The 20,680-nt window shown below is 39.3% G+C and overlaps 1 protein-coding gene across 6 annotated transcripts in view; it reads right to left on the bottom strand.

Annotated features, from left to right (window-relative positions):
• The window catches only part of csmd3b (CUB and Sushi multiple domains 3b), a 343,211-nt gene that overhangs the window by 17,001 nt on the left and 305,530 nt on the right, over positions 1 to 20,680 (bottom strand). For 4 of the 6 annotated variants that reach the window (XM_088404543.1, XM_088404544.1, XM_088404547.1 and 1 more), the window contains 10 exons: positions 17,485 to 17,630; positions 11,922 to 12,002; positions 10,486 to 10,599; positions 10,206 to 10,394; positions 9,830 to 9,988; positions 7,460 to 7,648; positions 6,145 to 6,330; positions 5,875 to 6,069; positions 4,314 to 4,487; positions 47 to 220 (listed from right to left, as the gene is read on the bottom strand). In XM_088404543.1, the coding sequence (XP_088260669.1) occupies positions 47 to 220; positions 4,314 to 4,487; positions 5,875 to 6,069; positions 6,145 to 6,330; positions 7,460 to 7,648; positions 9,830 to 9,988; positions 10,206 to 10,394; positions 10,486 to 10,599; positions 11,922 to 12,002; positions 17,485 to 17,630 (1,607 nt within the window). The remainder of the gene's footprint in view (positions 1 to 46; positions 221 to 4,313; positions 4,488 to 5,874; positions 6,070 to 6,144; positions 6,331 to 7,459; positions 7,649 to 9,829; positions 9,989 to 10,205; positions 10,395 to 10,485; positions 10,600 to 11,921; positions 12,003 to 17,484; positions 17,631 to 20,680) is intronic. The other 2 variants (XM_088404545.1, XM_088404546.1) reach the window with 1 other exon arrangement.

Genomic DNA, 20,680 nt, shown 5'->3' with positions numbered 1-20,680 from the left:
TTCAAGGCACTTGATGAGATTCATGATTTGTTTCTTTTTTGCTTACGTATGCAGATGGGAAGCTGCCCGGACCACTGGTTGTCCTGGAGACAGATTCGAACCGACGAGCCTATCAGTCGGAAGCCGGGAAGGCACTGGTACACCACTGTGTCGCGGTAACCAAAGTTCTCTCCGATCACTTGGCCATTGACGATGCCTTCGGGGATGCCGCAGTGACCGGCTGCGGCATAAAGACAACACACAGACAAACACATGCTGGGTAAACTCAACTAAAGTCAAGGCTTATTGGCTAGAACAGTAGGGAACAGGGATTGAAGGCTAATGTGGCTTTAGAACAGGGCTGGCGAACCTACACACTCTGCCTTGGTGAGTGCCTGAGGCCTGCCAGAACTACATAAAGTAGCACTCTACTGACAATGTGAATGAGACTCTTGGTTGGGGCCAGGGGAAAAAAAAAAAAAAAAAAGGAAACCGAGCCAGTTAAGTCGACTTCAAAATTAGGGTGACTAAAAACATCTACGTCAAAGCTCCGCCGGGATGACGTTTGCACCGCCGTTTTCTACACCTTGCAGATGGAAGCATTGGTGGCAAGGGAGAAAGCACCCCTGCCCAAAAGATAGAGGATATTACAAGTTTGGGATCATTTCCAATTTAAAAAAACAAACAAACAAAAAAAAAACACTGCCGAACCATCATTGCAAAGTAGAAAAGGCATACAACAGTAGGACTAAATCAAATAAATAATAAAGGCGGCTCGGTGGCGTAGTGAATAGCACGTCAGCGTCATCGTTAAAGGGACCTGAGTTCAAATCCACCTCTCTTCAGCCTTCCTGTGTGGAGTTTGCATGTTCTTCCCGAGCCCATATGGGTTCTCTTCGGGCACTCTGGCTTCTTCCCAAACTCCAAAGACATGGTGCTGGTGTCTACTAAATTGTCCTTAGGTGTGATTGGGTGTGTGAATGTTTGTTCGTCTCTGTCTGCCCTACGATTGGCTGGCAACCAATTCAGGGTGTCCCCCGCCTACCGCCCGAAGCCAGCTGGGGTAGACACCAGCAATCCTGCGACTTGTGAGAATAAGCGGCTCTGGAAAATGGATGGATGGATAAATAATAAAGAAACATTATACAAAGATTGTCTTGATGTATAACCACCACTTAAAAGCCGAATGGTTAATACTACTTGTGCGCTTAAAAACGCTTACTGGTTTGGCAGTTAGAAAGTTCCAATGAAGACAATATTAGCAAATAAATCCTCCCAAAATAAAGGAAATACTCTCCCACACAGCCTTTTACCCGAGAATTTAAACTGTCACTACAAACAATCTATAGTGTTCAAATTTTAACCAAAAAGACAGAAAAGAAAATGAAAACGAAGAAGGAAATACAGGATGTTTTTGACCTTCATAGTAACTATGAGACCGCTCCAACTCCTTATATATTTGTGAATTAAATGGTACTTAATCTTAGTGTTTGTTGACCTGAATTGATTGGGTAAACGCTAAAATGCTAATACTAATAATGAGTGCTAAACTCATGTTCTACCATAGAAGACTATAAAAAAATGGGGTGGGGTGATTCTTCAAATTTTCAATGAAATAATCGATAGCATTATTGTTTTTAAAGGGATTCAGCTCACAGCCCTACACTACAAAAAAAAAAAGAAAAAAAAGAGTGTCTTTTGCCACTTTAGGGCCACTATATTTTCCTTGTGGAGACTAGCCGACATAAAACATTAGTTTTCTTACTGAGGCGTAAAGGTAGATCCGACATTTATTTGCCTTTCTTTCCTTTTGTGAAGACCCTCAATTATTTATCAGTTTACAAAGGCTCAGGCGGTCAATTGGCCCGCAAACATTTCTACAGATGCATCACTGTCTTTTGTGTTGTTTCCAGAAGAAGAAAATAGAGATGTGCATGTGTTCTTTTGAAGATGAGTTTCCTAATTGGATTGGGATTCTTGTTCTTTTCAACTCCCGCCATCATATTTGATTCCCTCAGTTCCACGCAAGGCAGTTAATGAAAGATGATGAAACACGTTTGCAAAGGATTCTCCTAGTCGGACTCAATGATTGTGACATGTCAATTTGGATGATTGGCATCAGATTCATTCTACATTTTGTTTGATATGATTAATAAATTCTTGTGTGTTTTGTGGTAACATGAAAGACCTTGGGGGGTTCTTGCTTTGACATGTTAAAAAGCTTAGGAAAAGCTGATCAAGACGTGAACACAAATACAGTGGACCCCGGGTTACAGCTTCCCTAGCTTAAGTTTTTCGTTCACTTGTTACATTTTTCCCGCTTTACTGCATAAACAACAATTACTAAATTCAAACTTGCCGTTGCGTGTGTGTATGACTGTGCGAGTTGCACTATGCGTATACGGCACTATATGCGTCGCTGCATAGTTACTAAGATGCTAGACTGATATTGGTCGTGTCAATATGACGCCAATAACAAAAGACTTGATCTCGTGTGAGTGCTTACTACATCGTATTTATTGATTTTAATGCTTAATTAATATGGCCATAACTAGCTCAAGTCACGACCGTCCTAAGGTAAATAAAACTTCATTTTTCCTTCATATATTTTTTTTATTTAATGAAGTTATTTGATTATATACAAGTATATTATATAAACAGTGTACTTGCTATACTATTTTGCTACAATTTTTTAATTACCATTGGTTTCTATCGCCCGCCAGATGACAATTTCGCCAGACGATACCAACTCCGAAACGGATTAATTTCGTATGGCGGGGTTCCACTGTACCCAAATAATAAACATGCCACTGAAAATTTGCATTGCTTTTCCCAAACTTTTTATGCCACGCACACCCTCTAACACTTGAGAGCCATAAAGAGACACCGGCTTGACTATTACTGTAGAGCCCCAGCTGCTTCTCCACTCATCTAGTTATGACGAGTCACCATTTCCCATTATTTTGCTTGGGAATTCCCAAACTGTTACTCCTTCAGGGAAGGAGTGAAAGTAAAAGTGTAACGGCTAATGACGATGATTGATGACGTGCGCCTTGGAAAACAAAGAGGAGAATGGAAACTCGGAACACTCCAGAGCCAGATAGAGAAAATATATATTGTATTACAGCTAGCTGTACAAATCGTATAGCAGCTAGCGGATAATACCGTCTATTCATGTAGTTAGCATTTCCTTTTATGCAGTCTAAACTGGGGTGCACTCACCCCTCCAGGGGGTCAGTAAGATTGAAAGCCTAATGGCAGTTTGCTATAATACCTAATAAAACATTTTGTGCTTTGATCATGATTAAACATGAGTTTGCTAGGAGGGGTTAGCCTCCTCATGTTTAATCATGATCAAAACACACGAAAAATTATTAGCGCCAGTTCAGCCGGGACATCAAAGAGGGTGTGTAGTTTGGAAATACATTGAGAAATATTGCATTTACAACAAAGAGGCCCAAACTCTATCGAGTATTAAAGCCCTAGCTGTTTATTTACTCATAGCGTTATGACTAATTAGCATTTCCAAACTGTGATGCGTGCACGTCTTCGGGGTTGTGTGAAATTAAAAATGTAATAACAGTTTGATATAATAACAAATGATTTGTTATGTGTTTTGAACATAATGAAACACCAGAGAGCTACAAAGGAAGCAAGAAGTCTGTCGGGATATCGAAGGGTGTGTTACGCTTAAAATAAAATAAAAAAGAAAGAAAACAAATAAATTAGATTAAAAAAAAATGGAAAAACTGGAGTGACGCAGGGTTTGTGAAATATTCTTCGAAAGTCATTAAAAGTCAGGTAAATGTCAACTTGGCTAGAACATGGTCTCTAATCTGCAAATAAACATTACATCCAAAGTCAAATCACGTAAAACACTTCCAAGTGCTTTTTTTTTTCCCCCTCTTGCCTCGGAGTAAGCAGTACGAGCGTAAACCACCAAGGACAAGAGAACGCTTTCATTTCAGGTAAATTCAATTTCTTTTTTTCTTTGTATATATCTTAAGCCAAGCCTTTTTCAACAGCATGGTTTGGAATCTAAATGCTGTTTATGTGTCAGCAAACAGCTCTTGGGTGCCATAACATCTGTCAGTGCCTGACATTTGTGTCTTTTTTTCTTTTTTACTGAAGAGGTAAAAAAAAAAAAAAAAAAAAAGGTTTGCTGGTGAGGTCAAGGCCAGAAGAAGCAGCTGTGAAAGCAGATGAGGGTGTGGGGGTCATCTCAGCTACCTTTAATATGTCCTCATTAGACGGGCGAGAAAAATACAAGCTCCTCTTGAAAGGGAGAGCTTTCTGCACTTGTGATTGGCTAATTAGCGTTTAAATCCACGTACCTAAACAGCGCGACTCGGTTCCGCTCCATAGCCCGGATGACAGGCACTCCCTGACGGCCGAGCCCACCAGCATGAAGCCGGCGTCGCAAGCAAAGATGGCCGTCGCCCCGAAGGTCGTCTGTGTGCCGATCTTCTTGCCACTGGGTGGGGACGGCAGCTCGCCGCAGGAGATGACTAACAAAGACAAGGCACAGAAATAAGTAAGAAGAAAAACTGAAAGACAGGCAGGTGTAAGCAAGAATCCCTCCAGGCTGCTGGGGTGATGTTTGCTTGTTTATATTACTGTACTGAGACCCAATCTATTATTTTGTGTTCACAGCAGTGCACTCACACTACGCTACTAGGTGTGTGTGTGCGTGTCTGTGTGCGTGTAGGTGTGTACGTGTGACTCAGTTTTTTTTTTTTTCCAACCCACTCTCAAAGTATAAAAGACCTCCAGGTTACGGCATCCCTGGCTTTGGTTTTTTTCACGTTACGAAGTGGAATACTATGTTTTTTCGTCCTCTACGGTATTTTTCCAGCTTACGGCCTCAAGAACTGCCATGACCTGTAAGGGTTGGCTGTGTTTATGATGTTTTGCCTCCCTCTTCAGGCGTTCTTAGGTAATTGTTTTTATTTTCTGGTCGTGTCAAACTGCCTGCGCTGCAACGCGTCACTAAGATTCTGGTCTGCTATTGTTCGACGTCACGGTGTCAGTAAGATGCTAAAGACTTGATCGCTTACACATCATATTTAATGTGCATTTTTGTGCTTAATTCAAACATGAATTGGTTAGCCATGGGTCCCAAGATTGCTAGTAATGTTAAAGGGAGAAGTAAGATGATGATTAGTATGGAAACGAAGCTGGAGATAATCAAGAAATACAAAGATGGCTAGGCTAGGCTACCATTGCTCGGGATTATGTGGGTCATTTTCACCTAGGGTTTCCTTATTTTTCTATAATGTGGCAAAAGATAACATTTATACAAATGCTATTGTAATGTATTGTATATGTTGATTTTACATAAGTTCAGCATAAGTTTTGTACAGATAAACTACCTTGAACATTTATTGTTCCTTCCAAATGGGTAACATTGAGCCGCAACATAACAGGATAGTTAAGACAGTGTTGTGCACACTGTAAAAAAAGGTTTGCTATTATACCAGCCACTATACCACAGTTTAGCAACAAGTTGCTCCATGTTCCAATTAAATTGTTCTTATTTTGAAAATAAAAAGTACTTCTCCAGACAAGACATTACATGGATTTTAATTACATGTGCTGACACCTGCAAAAACTCTGCTAAGATTTCACATACGCACTCAAACCTGAGTGCTGCATAGACCTGAAAAAACTTTAAATTAAGTCATATATTTGTTAGGATAGCAGTCACTATACCACAGTTTAGCAACAAGGTGCTTCGTGTTCAAATCCATTTGCTCTTATTTTGAAAATAAAAAGTACTGTTCCTGTCACGACATTCAACAAGCTTCTAATTATGTGTTGATGCTGTATCTGCAGAAGCCTATTAAAGTCTCACGCTGCCCTTTTGCGGCACGCTGACCGAAAACAATCACTCACTCTGACAATGTGGCCTCTCATTCTTCCAGCTCCACACGCCATTTGGGAGGCACTGGATGTGAGCGGGTCCTAAGCGGTAGTATCCCGGGTCACAGGTGAAGACGATGCGGGTTCTGTACTCGTAGTGCGAGCCGTTCACTATCCTCCAACGGCCGTGCTCCAGGGAGAAGGAGCCGATGCTGGGGCACACCACCACTACGACAATGAGACCCATTGACAAAAGGCTCGCGACAAACAGAGGTTATGCCAACGGGGTTTCGTGGCACCAACCGGAGCACCGCGGGATCTTGTTGTGGTTGCTCCACGTCCTGTCGGGCTGGCAGATGGCGGACGTCAGCTCTTTGCTGGAGAGCCTGTAGCCGTCGTTGCAGAAGTAGGAGACACGCGTTCCCACCGAGTAGTCGGCTGTTAAAACGCCGCCGTTTGTTGGCGCCTTGGGGGCTCCGCACGAGACAGCTTGGGGAGAACGGAAAGACGCGTATGCAAACTCAGAGTTGTTCGATTGTGGACTCCATGCGCCATTTGGCTTTCGAGCATGCTAATTATATGCGTTCTTTTCTTGGGATGAAAACAGATGGTACGTCCAGCTCCATCACTTAAAGTGAGCTTAGCTATTCATGTGCATTTTACTCATATCAGAATCAAAGTCAATTTTTCAGTTGTTAAAAAAAAATAGGAGTATTTGATTATGCCTTATCCAGTAACTCTTAAAGGGGAAGTCACCAAAAATGTTTTCTGCACATTATTGTCTAAATACATCATTTTGCATTTGTGAAATAGGAATTAATCAGCAAAATCCACTTATCCATCTCAGGGACGGCCTTGCTGTTAGTGACTATCCTGTGGAAATAACATCACAGTTGCCAAGGTAACAACCAATCTCTTATTGTAATAAAAAAAAAAAAAGGAAAAAAACTATGTTGACTTCCCTTTTAGTACAATACGTTGGTACTCTCAAGTGGCACAAAAAAATAATCACTGCCCAGTTATAACAGCCAAAAGTGAGTAATTTTCTATAGTTTGATAACTAAATTATTTTTCCATGAACATTTAATACTTTTCAAAATATTTTATGTCACTTGTTGCTAGCTAAAAATGAACACATGCCGAACACAAAGTTAATCACGGCTCAGCTTGAGATGTGTCACGTGACCAAAACCAGCAAAAAAGTGGAATATGTGTTTATAAAGGCATTAATTGTACATAAAAAAGTCATTATAAACTAAATATTATCGAGATATTAATTTTATCCAGCCATTTTTAAATTACAGGCTCAAGTTTTATAACGACCAATTATGACACACCTTGCTGAACATCACATGACAACAGTTGAGCCGTGATTGGCCACTACTTTAGTCTTGTGATGTTTTTTGTCAACAGCAAGTGGAAAATTGTGTTTTAAAAGTATGAATCACCCGAAATATAATTTAGCTTTCAAATTAATTGCATTATAGACAAACAACTGATATATGTTTTGCTGGCCTTTAACACCTGCTTCCTGTTTTAAAACATGAAGCTGTACTTTTGTTTAACCGATATACTTAAATTAAACTTTTTTTCCATTTTTTTTTTTAATCCCACACACCTTGGCACGCTGGCACCGGCGAGTCCCAGGCATGGTGGCCAAGCAGCTTGCGGCGGCAGGTGGCCGTGGCGTTGCCGATGAGGTGGTAGCCACGGTCGCACGCCCAGCGTACCACGCTGTTGACGTGGCCGCCGGTCTGCGACGAAATGGAGCCGTGCAGCGGTGAATCCGGCGTGGAGCAGTACAGGGCTGCGCACAACAATTCCAAAAAGCCCGTCATGTGGTGGGAAGGACTTGCAGGAAAGCAGTTAATTAAAACATTGAAAGCTGGAAGCTTATTGTCATTAACACCATGACACTGCAATGGGTTAAATGCTAAATTGTGTCTAAGACTTCCACTTGTGGACCATCAGCTCTTTGCTGGCCCCTGTTTGATCTTTTTTATACTCTAAATAAGTCCCTTTGGGGCTTGTTTAACAGGAGTTTTATTTTCATGTACTTTATCAGGGGTAATGGTGCTAAACAATTACTTGTTAATCAGCATGTTTTTGTGTCACATGCCAGTTGTTACCAATTAAAACTTCCCCTCAGTGACTATGATTTCTAACCTAAACAAGATATTTGTATTATCTCAGCTCTGAAGCATGCTGAGAGGCAGCTAACTTCATAAACAGATCGAGGTGATACTGGGGAAATAATTAAAACGCTGGAGTTCAACTCTCTCTGCAGGTTGCATCGCCTGAAGCCTGCTGGAGGGCAGTTTACTTGTTTTTACAGGGAAGTTCACTCACTACCATGAAACCTTAACCGAAACCCTAGGCTGAAATAAAAAACTCAGAACATTACCCCCAACCGTGAACCCTGACAAATACATTACAAATAGCCTCAACAAACCTTAAAACCCAGCGGAGTGTATTAAGATTTCTTTTCAAATACATTACATATGTTTGAAGATGAGCGCTGGAAACGCAAAGATACTCAATTGTGGAGCCCAACATCAAACCTAACTCAAACCATACCCTAGAACCTAACCATAATTCTTAGCTTTAGCTTTTAGGAGAAAAGACTGCATTTTTAGATCGTTTATGTCATCATTCCACATGAAAAGCTGACATTTTATGCGTATAATTCAAATAATCCAGTTTGAGCTAATTATGACCCACTGTACCACAAAATTAACCGAGTGGGAACATCAAAGACATCTTGCTCTGACTGTCATTCATCACGAACTTAAAGGGTGGAGGAACTAACCAGGTCTGACCGTTATCATTTTCTCCTTCACTGTCAAAACAACTCCTTGAAAAAAAAAAAAAAACACATTGAGAAGGTTCCTCAGCGGACAAAAAGTTCTTGTCCAACTGTCCAAAAAGCAGCACCATCTGTGCTCAGCAGGCTCCACTTGGACAGAGAGTGACCGTTACAGAATGTACTCAACTGCTTGAGAGGCAGTCAGAAGTTAGGCTTGTTTGCTTGAGTTATTTTTAATACCATATTTTCCGCACTATAAGCGCATCGGATTATAAGGCGCCACTTCAATAAATGGCCTATTTTAAAATGCTGTTTCAAATTTAAGGCGCACCGCATTATAAGGCGCATAGAACAGAAGCCACAGTAGTGGTTGGGATTGCGTTGAGCAGATGGAGCTGTGCTAAAGTGTATGTCAACAAAACAATCAGATGAGTCAGTCAAAGACATTATGATTATGATTAAGACAATCAGAAATGAAGTATAAAGATGATTTGTGGAAAGTACTGTCTGAAGAATGGAGAAAAATACCACTTGATTACATTAAAAGACTGTTTAGATCAATGCCAAGACAAAACAAGAGTTTAAAAGAAAATAATTATGGTTCAAATATATTTAAAAGTTATGTAAATATTTTTTAAATTAAAATGCAAACCTTAACATATGTTGTTTTATTGGTTTAAAAACAGTTTCTGGATTCATTTGATAAAATCTCTTGTTTTTTTGTTTTTTTTGTGTCAAAAACTTGCTTTCTTTGCACCTTGTCCCCATACAAATTGCTTCAAAATTGGAGCATGTATACCATTTTAAAATTTCAAAGTGTGTTATAAAAATTGTAGTTGTAAAAAATACATTTATATCTAAAATACAGAGGTAAAAATCTATTATTTTACTTTTTCGTCCCCCCAAAAGTGAAAATTTGAGGTTTATGCGCTGTATAACGCGCACCAGATTATAAGGCACACTTCTGAGAAAATGAAAGGCTTTTAGGTGCACCTTATAGTGCGGAAAATACGGTTGTCATATTCTGGAATCCCTCACATAATTAATGTGAAGTTTTATTTTCCCTTGGGAACCATTTTAGGGTCTGACCCTTGGGAAGCAATCATCCTTCTGTCTGCCTCTGATTATTTTCCATGCAATATGATAAGCTAATTAGTAGTAAAATAAAGTTGGGATACATACTTTGGTACTCACCAACATAGCGGATTCTGAAGCCCCTCTTGTTGGTGCCGTGGTCCGACGACCAGCGCACCAAGAACTGGTGCCCAGAGGTGGTGATGTTGAAGGGCGTCGGGAGGTCACCGCTCAATGTGGCCAATGTTGGGTCGTTGGCGGACGGACCTGAGGTGTGGAGAGGGTGAGGGGCTAAGTTAAATTTTGGGGATGCAAAGTAGTCCCAATGGGTACAAAACATGACATACAATAATTCAACTTAAGGAGTAGGGGTACAGTAAAGTATCAAATGTCGGTTTTGGGAAAAACAATTTGTAATACATGATCATCATCATGTATCAAGACATTTTTAGGATGCGCTTTCATCAATTTAACTTGAGTTTACCATCAAAAATTTCCAACACGTCAAACTCTCTCTCCGTGTGAAAACTTTCAAAGGTGATGGTGACGTTGTAGCCTTTTTCCACACTAACGCTCCATGAACACATCTGCAGATTGGGATAGCTCTCGGGCCAACCGGGACTCAGGATGACACCCGATGAGTCGTATCGTATGTCGTGGGCGGGGCATTGGACTGTAGACAAAAGAAAAATGGTACATTATATGTATTTCACGATTCTCATTAGCGTGGCACTATACTTTATATTAAAAATCCAAGTTGAGACCTTGGCAAGTCGGTGGTGGCGCATCCATCTGTAGTCGCTCTCCCAAACGGCAGGTGAGAATATCACTGCCGACCAATGAGAATCCAGGATGGCACCTGTACCTGATGATGTCACCTAAAAAACCATGAGGAAGGAGTTGATGACATTATGTACGTTCAGGTTTATTCGTATAGTAATATGTTCACCAGCCTGTAGATTTTTTTTCCGTGGTTTATAGTTGCATACAACCACATCAAACACATTTTAGAACAAAGTAACTATTAGCCATTGACATTCAGATGGAATAATTGTATATAAGTAAACACACGTACATATTGGCACACACACACACTCACACACAAAGGCATAAATTATTCCTTATATGGTATTACTGTGAAACTTGAGATCACCTGCTTTGTAATAAAACAAAGAGGAGAACCGAAAGAACTTGGCACTCTCTCTATGTTTTGCAAAAGATCGTTTTTGACTCAGTCTTGTCTTTTCTCCAGTCTCTTGTTCTTGATAACTCTCACATAACTAATAATACTTTGCACCTTAGAAAACGTGAGTTAACAAAAATGCACACTTGAGAACATGTTGGCTGTGATTACTACACGAGCTACAATTAAAGCTAGTTTATTCATTTATTTTGTTACCACAATCAGGTATTAAAAAAACGTTGTCAATTACTATTTTTATCCTCTAGGCACAAGCATTAGCCACTATCTTGCTAGCTGCTGTTAGGCTTGCTTTTGGGAAAAAGTCAATTCACATAATCCTGTTCAGAGTTCTTTGCTTATCACTACCATTAGCTGATAACTTGCTAGCCACAGACAATTTTTTCTGATCTATTTTTGTATAATTAATTTATTCAGCAAAAATGAATTAAAAAAAGATAAAAATATCTTGCGGGCCGCTGTTCGTCCCTAGCATCAGCCACTAACACCAATGTTGCAGACTGGTTATTTATTTATTTATTAACAACACATTTCCCTCTTCTTAGCCTTTAGCCACCACACTTTGCAGTGGGCAGAATGTGTTTCGTTCTACAAAACAAAAACATTGGCTGCTAGCATTAGCTGATGACTCTGGAGTAACAGATTTACTTGTTTCTTTTATTCTAATAAAACTGTAATTCACCATTTTTTTCTTATTTGAAAAAGTATTATTGAATTGGTGTTGCATCTTCAACAGTTGACTTCACAACAGTTGAAGTTCACAATAAAAACAGCGTTGCATTATTATACCTTTGCCGGAAAAAGAGCATCATTTCAGACTTTTTCGATTCATCGTATGCTTGCATACTGTGTCAGCTCAGCAAGTTATTTGTGCGTTGCTTGAAAATAAATTGTCTTTCCCGAACTTCAGTCCGTCTCGTTTGCAACCCGCCATCAAAGTGACATGTCTGGAGGCGGCAAAAATGGACGCACGGGAGGATGGACGGACGGACGGCTCACCTATCTCCAACTCGCCGTCTTCCATCAGCATGTCAGCGTTGGGCACCTCCGGAGGGGGCTGGCAGACCCTTAATTGGTAGGCTGGAAGATGGATGACACACAGCACCGGAAAGGGAAGCAGAGAGGAAAACATATATGAGTGTAGAAGGCAGCATACAGGTTAAAATGCACCATTTATTTTGCTTTATGCTTTACTTAACCTTGCGATTGAACCCCTTATATGCGGGTGGTTAGGTCAGCAAAGAAGCCAGAGTGGCCACACAAATACACTGCTTGTCTTGAACCATAAAAGGAAACAGCCACCCGGCTGAGAGGCTGTAATCGATACGACCGCATGACCATAGATCACTTAGTAACCTGCCGTGCGAGTGGGATGGAGAAAATACAGAGAGGGAGAGAGCTAAGAGCTATAAGTCAGGATAAAATTGATGACGAAAACGAGACCTGCCAATAAGTATCAGCTGCAGTCGTGCATATCAAAAGCATGCAGATTTTTCTGTGCCCAACGATTGATCTCAACTAATCTCAAAAGCTTTTTCATAGCAACTTCGTTGAGCTGACCTTGTAATGTTAGGAGTTTTCACATTTTATGGTGAGTCATTAAACTTCGTAGCTCGGCTCCGCCCACGTGGCAATGGCAAAAACTCGAACGATTAGCAATTTAGCGTCATCCATCTATCTTGTATGTGGTTTGAATTTTGTAGGAGCCCAAAAAACAACAAAAAGCTCTTGGTCAAGATCTTTTTGGAAAAACCCAAGAAAATAGGGGAATTTTGACCTAACTTGAGCTTTTAGATGTTTATATGTGATATCAAAGGAAAAACATTTATAAAAAAAAAAAGACTAGAAGGCTAAAATATTGCATTGATCGCCAAACATGACGACGTTCAATATGCCACACTTTCGTTCCATCTACATGCTTGCAAACGGGAGGTCGAGAGGTACACCCTATAGGTGTCAAATTTAGCCCATGTTTACTGCCATTAAAAGTTGGAAATCCAGTATTGTCAATTTTGAAAACAAAAATATTTAATTGTGCATTTTTCCTGATTTTTACATGAATCCTTTCAACGGCAACTCGTGAACCAGGTGCAGTAGAAATTTTTGAGTTGGGACTACAAAGCCACCGGAGGGCACTAGCAGACAACTTATGACATTTGCCAGGCTTTCAATTACTTCATTGAGTGGCTTAGCCTGCACTTAGCCACAGTGCAAAGTTCTTTGCTATGCATCGTGGGACTTTTAGTTGACAAAAGGTTTCGATCCAATAATTAAATGTTCCAGGACAGCATTTATTTTGCTGAATGGCAGTGCTTTATTTCATGCAATACATAACATTGATTCTGTATATTGCCATCTGCAGCATTGAATAGCTATTAACGTTTTTTTTCCTCACAAAAAGAAAATTCTTCAAAATGAAACAGCCTTGAAAAAAAATATATATATTAATAAATATACATATGGATGAAGAGGACATTTTGAAGGGTTGAAAGTAAAACTATATTTAGATTTGACGATTTTGACCCTTTAAAAGTTGTGTGATAATGAGGCCAGGTTATTGAAACATCCAGGGATTAAAATGGCTGCTTCAACTCAAAGAGGGGAACTTTTTATATGTTTTCAGAAATGGGTTCTTGAGAGATTTTTGTAGGGTTATTCATGAAACACGTGCCTAACAAGTGTCATGAGTGAAGGCGGCTATAGGGGCTCACATTTGGTAGCAGACACACACACGTACTCTGAAGCACATACCTATGATATGGACCTTCATTTTATGCACACAATGCTAACAAGCAGTGTCCTACTTTTTATCCAACTGCAGGCTACAGCATACAATCACCAACCAGCTTGGAAAAAAAAAAAAATCTCAAAATACTCTAACAGATGGGGCTGTTCTTTTTTTCGACAGCTACGACCTACCAACATGATTCATTAAGAGCCTGACATCTGTATGAGGGGGGAAAAAAAACAATTACATGGAGAAGTGATGAACAGAAACCTCTGGAATTATACAAATTTCTGTGAGCAGAGGACAGTAGATCGTCATGTATATGTATGAGAGTGCGCGTGTACATGAGTGTGTGCTTGTATGCGTGTGCACGCCACTGTGTGAACAACTGCGCTGTGAAGGGTAAACAGAGTCAGGAAAGTCACAAGAAATGATTGCGTAGAATTAAAAATTCCATCCCAAAAGGCAACTTTTAGAGGAGGAAAAAAAAACAAAACAAATCCCTGCATCATATTTATCTCAGAGATAAATGTAATAGGATTCAAGAAAGAAACTTTGTGAGTTTTAAAATGAGCTTGAATGTGGTCCCCAAGCTACAAAACCACCACTCTATTATGTTATGTTAATAGCAATTGCGCCCTATCATGGCCCAGTTTATTTTGGCTAAACGGGTAGTCAAGGATATTACAAGCAGAGGGGAGATTCAATGTTTAGGGGTGCATCTCAAATGTAAGAATACCTTGGATTTAATGGCAAATGTAGGGTTGAAAGAAGTCCTTGAGTAATTCTTAGTTCAAAAAAATGTATTTTTTCCCTTGGGTACCCGCTAATTAGTGTACACGTATAACAAAATGTCAAGCCAAATGCAGGAACAATTGTTAATACTATGCCAGAAATGTAATACAAAATACCAGAAATGTAATGAAAAGTTCAACTTGAAAATAAAAAGTTCAATTAGAAAATAATCTTTAGTTTATCGAAAAATGGACATGAATACATTGTTTTTGGTACGTTGTTCCCAGCAGTGTTTTGTGGCATGCGCATTAATATTATTTCCCCTGAAACTGTAGCTATTGACTCCCAATACAAACATATAGAACACATATTGTTCTGACATCATGTTTAATCACCAATTTAAGGCATTAATAAGCAACTTCATTCCAAAAATATTGACATATTGCATCTATTGCTAATGTTTACTAGTGACTCAGGCTGCAGTATAGCTGTGTACTTCATATAGGCTGGCATGATAGCGGGAAATGACTCACACTTTAATGCCTGACACAGTTGCCGTTCCTACTGATCACTTTTTAACAAACCATGGAGAAAAATTTGCCGTTTGATTGGCAAAACTGTCTTTTAGACCAAAAATTCACGAGGAGAAATGTCTAAACTCGAATATTTTGAAGTGTTGTGCTGCTAAGCAGTTGCAATTTGAGTGGAAAAAAAAATGTTGCCATCAAACATTTAAAAAGTTAAAAAGTAAAAAGCTGTTTATTCATAAAAATAACTGGAAATGTGTCATTTGGTCTTTTTTGTTTCTAATCATTTTCATTTAACAAAAGCCTTATAGGCAAGAGCCAGAATTAAGCGCAGGAAAAAATACTTTTATGCTTGAACGTGCAAAGCAGACTGAGGCAGTCTCGGTAAGACTTTAAATACAGTGAAAATATTTACTATATCTTCTTTGTTAGTGTAGTATTTTTGATCATTCTCCAACTAGCACTTAAAAAACTGTTGTCTCGATTTTCAAAAACTCTCTTCCTCAATCTGCCAAAAGTTGCATTTGTACATGCTGGGTGCTGGTGAATTTCTGCACAATTGAACGCTTTTATGGGGAGAAGACTGGCAAGGTGGACGAAATGGTTCAGATTTTCGAATGGGTTGATGTCCAAATATATCTCGAAAGCCTGGAGGGGTGTGTCAGGAGTAGAGTTGGTAGATAAACTGAATTTTCTTAATGTTGATGTCAAGATCCTGGAATTGGTAGGCTCTGACATAAAAAAGAAAAAAAGAAAAACTCATGACGTTTTGAGGGTTGACTTCAAAGGAAGGAACTAACGTGCTGTCATCAGCGTACAGGAGCTCCATGTTGAAGATGTGTGCACCTTGCTTTTTTATTCTGAATCTATTCAGATTGAAGAGCCAAGGCGTCAATCCGATTCATAAAACGGACTCCCTCAGGTAGGTTAGGGCTAGTCAGGTAGAGGACGGTAGTGATGAAAGTGGTGTACAGGGTTGATGCAATAACGCAACCCTGTATGACACAAGTACCCACCGAAAAATTGTCAGTCATTTTAATGCAGCGTATTTTCTTGTATTCAATTATTTTTTTTTTTAGAAATTTAATTTTCGCTCTTATGTTTCACCATTATCTTCACGTATCCATTTTTTTTAGATTGTCAGAGAGAAATCCACTTAAAGTGATGTCACATGACTTCTTTTCACCAGTTAAATGGAGCCTGACAAGCTAAATAGAGTTATGCCTAAATAGGCAGTCAAGGATACGGCATCTCCATGTGCAGAAAGGGAAACAGCAATTGTTTGAGGGGCATTTCGAATGCGGGGGGTTGATGAATCATAATTATTTTTCTTGTAATCAATGGTAATTTGAGACCAACTAATTTTCTGCCAAAATGGGAAGTCACAGACGTTGTGTATCAGTAATTATAGAATTGTCAGAAGAACAATGGTTTTGTTGAATTGTCAATCAAGACAGGAAAAAAAAGACACTGTTGACAACAAAGAAGTTATTCATAAATGTCTAGTTTATGATTTGTCCTACGTCTGATTTAAAATTTCTACTTTTTGAAAGTTTGCGGGAAAACGACACATTTCACAATTTACTCTTTCCAAATACCAAAAATCTCCAAATATAAGATGCACTTTTTTTGAAAAAAGAAGGCCAAATGTCTAGGTGCGTCCTATAAATGGCAATTTAAAAATTATACTTCACCACGCTCATACGTCACTATAAGCGTCACTGCATTCGTCACTAAAATGCCGATCTGTTATTGGTCGGCGTCAGGGTTTCAAAATGGAGGGAGTTAAAGATTTGTTCTTGTGTGAGTGCTCACAATATCATATTTATTGTGCATTTTAGTGCTTAATTCAAACTTTAATTGAATAGCCATGGGTCCCAAGATTCCTAGTGATGTTAAAGGGAGAAGTAAGAAGATGATCAGCATGGAAACTAAACAAAAGTCACGCACATCATTAGTCTCGCTAGGGAATATGGCCGCAACTAGCTCACTTCAAAGGTCAACAAAATTTCATTTTTCCTTCATATATTTTTTTTATTTATGTATATTATTTTAAGTAGTACTTACTGTACTATATTGTTACTAATTTTTAATATGTATATAAAATTTGGATGTTTTTACCTGGGGTTTTGCACGGATTAGCTAATTAGCCTAGGTTTCTATTGCATGCCAGATTTTTTTACAGCGTTTATACAGGTTACAGCTGATCCCTGAGTTAAACAAAAAAAAACAAAAAAAAGTAAGTACATGTAATTTAATTCCAAGTATCTGTAGTTCTTTGCCCAAACAAGGTGTAAATATATCGCAAGTAGATATGCAGGGAGCAAAGCAAAATTTGCTCGGGGAACCACTTGAAAAACAAACCAAAAACAAACCTGGTAACAGACAGTGAAAGTATTTCAGACCTGAGTCGGATTCGATCTATCCTAACTTTAAATTGTTCTTTGCAGTGCCATGCTTCAACCCTTTCAGATGTACTTACAAGTGACCTAACGAGGATGAAGCTAAAAAATCAACAACATAGACAACACCAAACAGGTCGAAATCGTCGACTAACGACATCATCGCTTACCGTGATAGCTCAAAACAAAGAAGCCAGCTCCGGAGAAGTCGGAGTGGAATTTGATGAGGATGATGTTAGAGGTGGAGTACACAGACTCCAGAGCCGTGTTGCCGCTGAATTGGCCGATCTGAGGCGACGATTGGTCGGGGCCGTCCCTGCAAGTGGACAAATCGTAAAACTCACAATTTTTCCGGCAAAATATTCATCGGATGTCATGAAAAAAAGGACAAGTGTGATAAGTTATTGAACTCATTAAGTGGCCGTTTGTTGTCAGGGGATGAGTAGGAGGGGTTTGATGATATTCATAAGACAAAAGTTGGACGTATTTGACCACCTCTCAAGATGAAGACAAAGTGCCCTTGTGAAGATGATGCCGAAAGCAAAACGTAAAGACAAGGTCCATGGACATTTTGCTGTTGATTTTCCACCGCAAAATGTGCTTTTTCTATTAAATCATTGGCACTAACTGAAGGCTAAAGTCCAAATACAAACTCGTTGGGAAGCAGGCATATTTTTTTTGTCTCTCGATGACACGGCGGTTCAAACAGAATTGGCTTTGTCAACTGTCGTCTCAGGGACATTGGAGCTCATTAACGCGCAGTTAGTTTAAAAGAATAACACATGCCAGAGACCGCTGTGGATTTTTGGCTCGGGGCTTTTTTGTCATTCAGAAAATCCGCATAAAGACTATTATACTTCAAAGTAGAACATTTTTTTACACTTTTGATCTAGTAATGCATGCTACCTTGTTTTTTTTTCTCGTTAGGTCTCAGGAAAATGTGTTTCTCTTGGAAAATGTTAATTCCCTGTCCCGTGAAGATTAAAGATTTTTACTTTGTGTTTTTTCTTTCATTTTCACGCTTATAGATGAACTTCTGTATTTCTTTCTCCGAGTACAAGTCGAGTTTTTTTCCTCATTTTAAATGCCCATATTAGTGGAGTTGACAACCACATAACTCAAAACAATTCCACATATCTATGTTTGAATAACATTAATTTGAATGCAAAATAAGTAATATGTGATTTAAATGACTATATAGTGTACCTCTAATTCGATACAAAGGCTAGGTTCACACAGCAGTCTATTTTTTTTAAAATTTTTTTTTAAACGAGCCTTACCAGAATTTTCCCTTATCAATGAAACATCGGGAGGATGTTTCTACAATAACAGGACGTCAGGGAAATTCTCAGGGACCCATGTTTGAGATTGAATGAGTCAACTATCATAAAACCATTTTGGACAAACTCCCCAAACCAAGATGCCATTGTTGCCTTGAGACATTATTGCACAACCAGCAGACACAAGGTCATCCATCAAGCACCAGGCCCGACGCTGTGCAACACCGCAAGCACCTCCCATTGAGCTGCATGGATGGAATTAACCAAAACTCTGATTAAAAAAACATCATCATGACTTCCCCTTTCCCCCTGCTGTTAGAGCGACTCTGGATTAAGCTAATTACAAGTGACAAGGTTTTAGGGGAGAGGCACCATCCCTTTCCCTATGATCCGCATCAGGAGTCGTCTTAACCAGCCTCGCCGTTGCTTTTAAGCTGCAGAGGCATACCGTGAAGCGAGGACTCTGCATATATGATCGCTCCCGGTATGAGTCCAATTAGCAGTCAAACTCCACTGCCGGCATCTGGCTCCGGACCCGAGGAGGGCCGCTGTGAAAATGGCACTCCCGCCACGAGAACGGCACTCCCTGCCGAGAGACACTTTTGTGGCGGAAGGCGTGATGATGCGACTGTCAGCGTCTTTCTCTTTGGGTGATTTCAGCAATTTGTCTACACAAATGCAATTTGCCAAACCAAATTTGCAGAAATATGGACCGGCGAATTAAGGGGCAGCACCGGACAAACAGTCAATGATCTTTTAACTTAGGATGTTACGCTGATAACATTATGTTAAGGACGTGGGACTTTCGATTGATATTGCAGAATGAACGTTACAAATGTACAAATGTTTTTAACTCATGCAATGCCGTTGATGACTATAGACGTCAAAGATCCATTTGATCAGGATTTTTTTTTTTTTTAAACAGGGAACTTTGAGCATGGATTCTCAAACTTTTGGAGTGAGGGATCCCTTTGAGAAAGCAAATTTTCGAAGGAACTCATTGCAAGGGTTTGTGGAAACATAACAAAAAATAGTTTAAAGTGACAGTGTGTAAGATTTAGACCGTTTTTCATTGAAAAGGATACATTTAATGATTATAAATTTCAAAAACGTGCAAATAAATGTAGTCTTAATAACCAACAGTATATTTTAAAGATGATTATAGGTCTACTCATCATTAAATTATATTATATGGAGCGTGGCACTTCTCCGGAGGCGGCCATGTTTGTTATAGCTAAGGACAATGGTAAATGCAGCACCTGCAGCACTTCTTGCTATTCGTTAAGAAAAACAGTCTAATTCTTACACACAATTCCTTTAAGCCAAACATAAGCACCCTTTTTATTCACCAACAGATTCAATTAGATAACAAGTATATTTGTTACTTTTCAGCTATACTGAAGTTTGGAAAATAAAAATTGCAAAATGCACGCCCCCTTATCACAAACCGGCTCAATTTCCCTGACTTAAAGGACAATCTAGCCATTTTTTGTTTGTTTGTTTGTTTTTTGCAAATGTCCAACTGTTCACCATTTCAGAATTTTTGTCTAACTTACTGCTTTCTAACAAGCATCTGTTATGATGATCTTGATGTTTGGCTCCTCTTTTAGCATGGTTAGGCAACTCCAGTCCAAAAAAGCTGCTGTCCTGCAAGTCTCCTTTCTATAACACACCTGATTCAAATGATCAGGGTCGTTATCAGACTTCTGCAGAGCTTACTGATGAGCTGATTATTTGAATCAGATGTGACATCAAAAACATGCAGGTATCCGGCTCAGAAAAGCTCAAAAAGGTCTGATTGAATGATTTAGGGGTTTAACGGCAGTCTAATTTTAAGGGGTGTGGATTCTGTGGGATTAACAGTAGTAAGATCATGACCTGTACTTGCAGTTTTACAGTAGTGTCTTTTAAAATTGTGCCACTTTAGTGAGATTTACTTTAAAATGGAAAATCTTTATAGAAAATAATGGTAACTGGATTGAAGTTGTGCCACTTTTGTCATTTTTGGTAGTCTTATTTTACTGTATGTCGGGCAGAGTGTGAGATTGTTGGCTCAATCTTTCATGATGCAATTAAGCTTTTGTGA

Source organism: Hippichthys cyanospilos, chromosome 21, assembly GCF_059441005.1.
Source record: "Hippichthys cyanospilos isolate Australia breed blue-spotted pipefish chromosome 21, RoL_Hcya_1.0, whole genome shotgun sequence".
Lineage (NCBI taxonomy): Eukaryota > Metazoa > Chordata > Actinopteri > Syngnathiformes > Syngnathidae > Hippichthys > Hippichthys cyanospilos.
The sequence above is the reverse complement of the archived record's forward strand: the minus strand, read 5'-3'. Positions and strand labels throughout refer to the sequence as shown.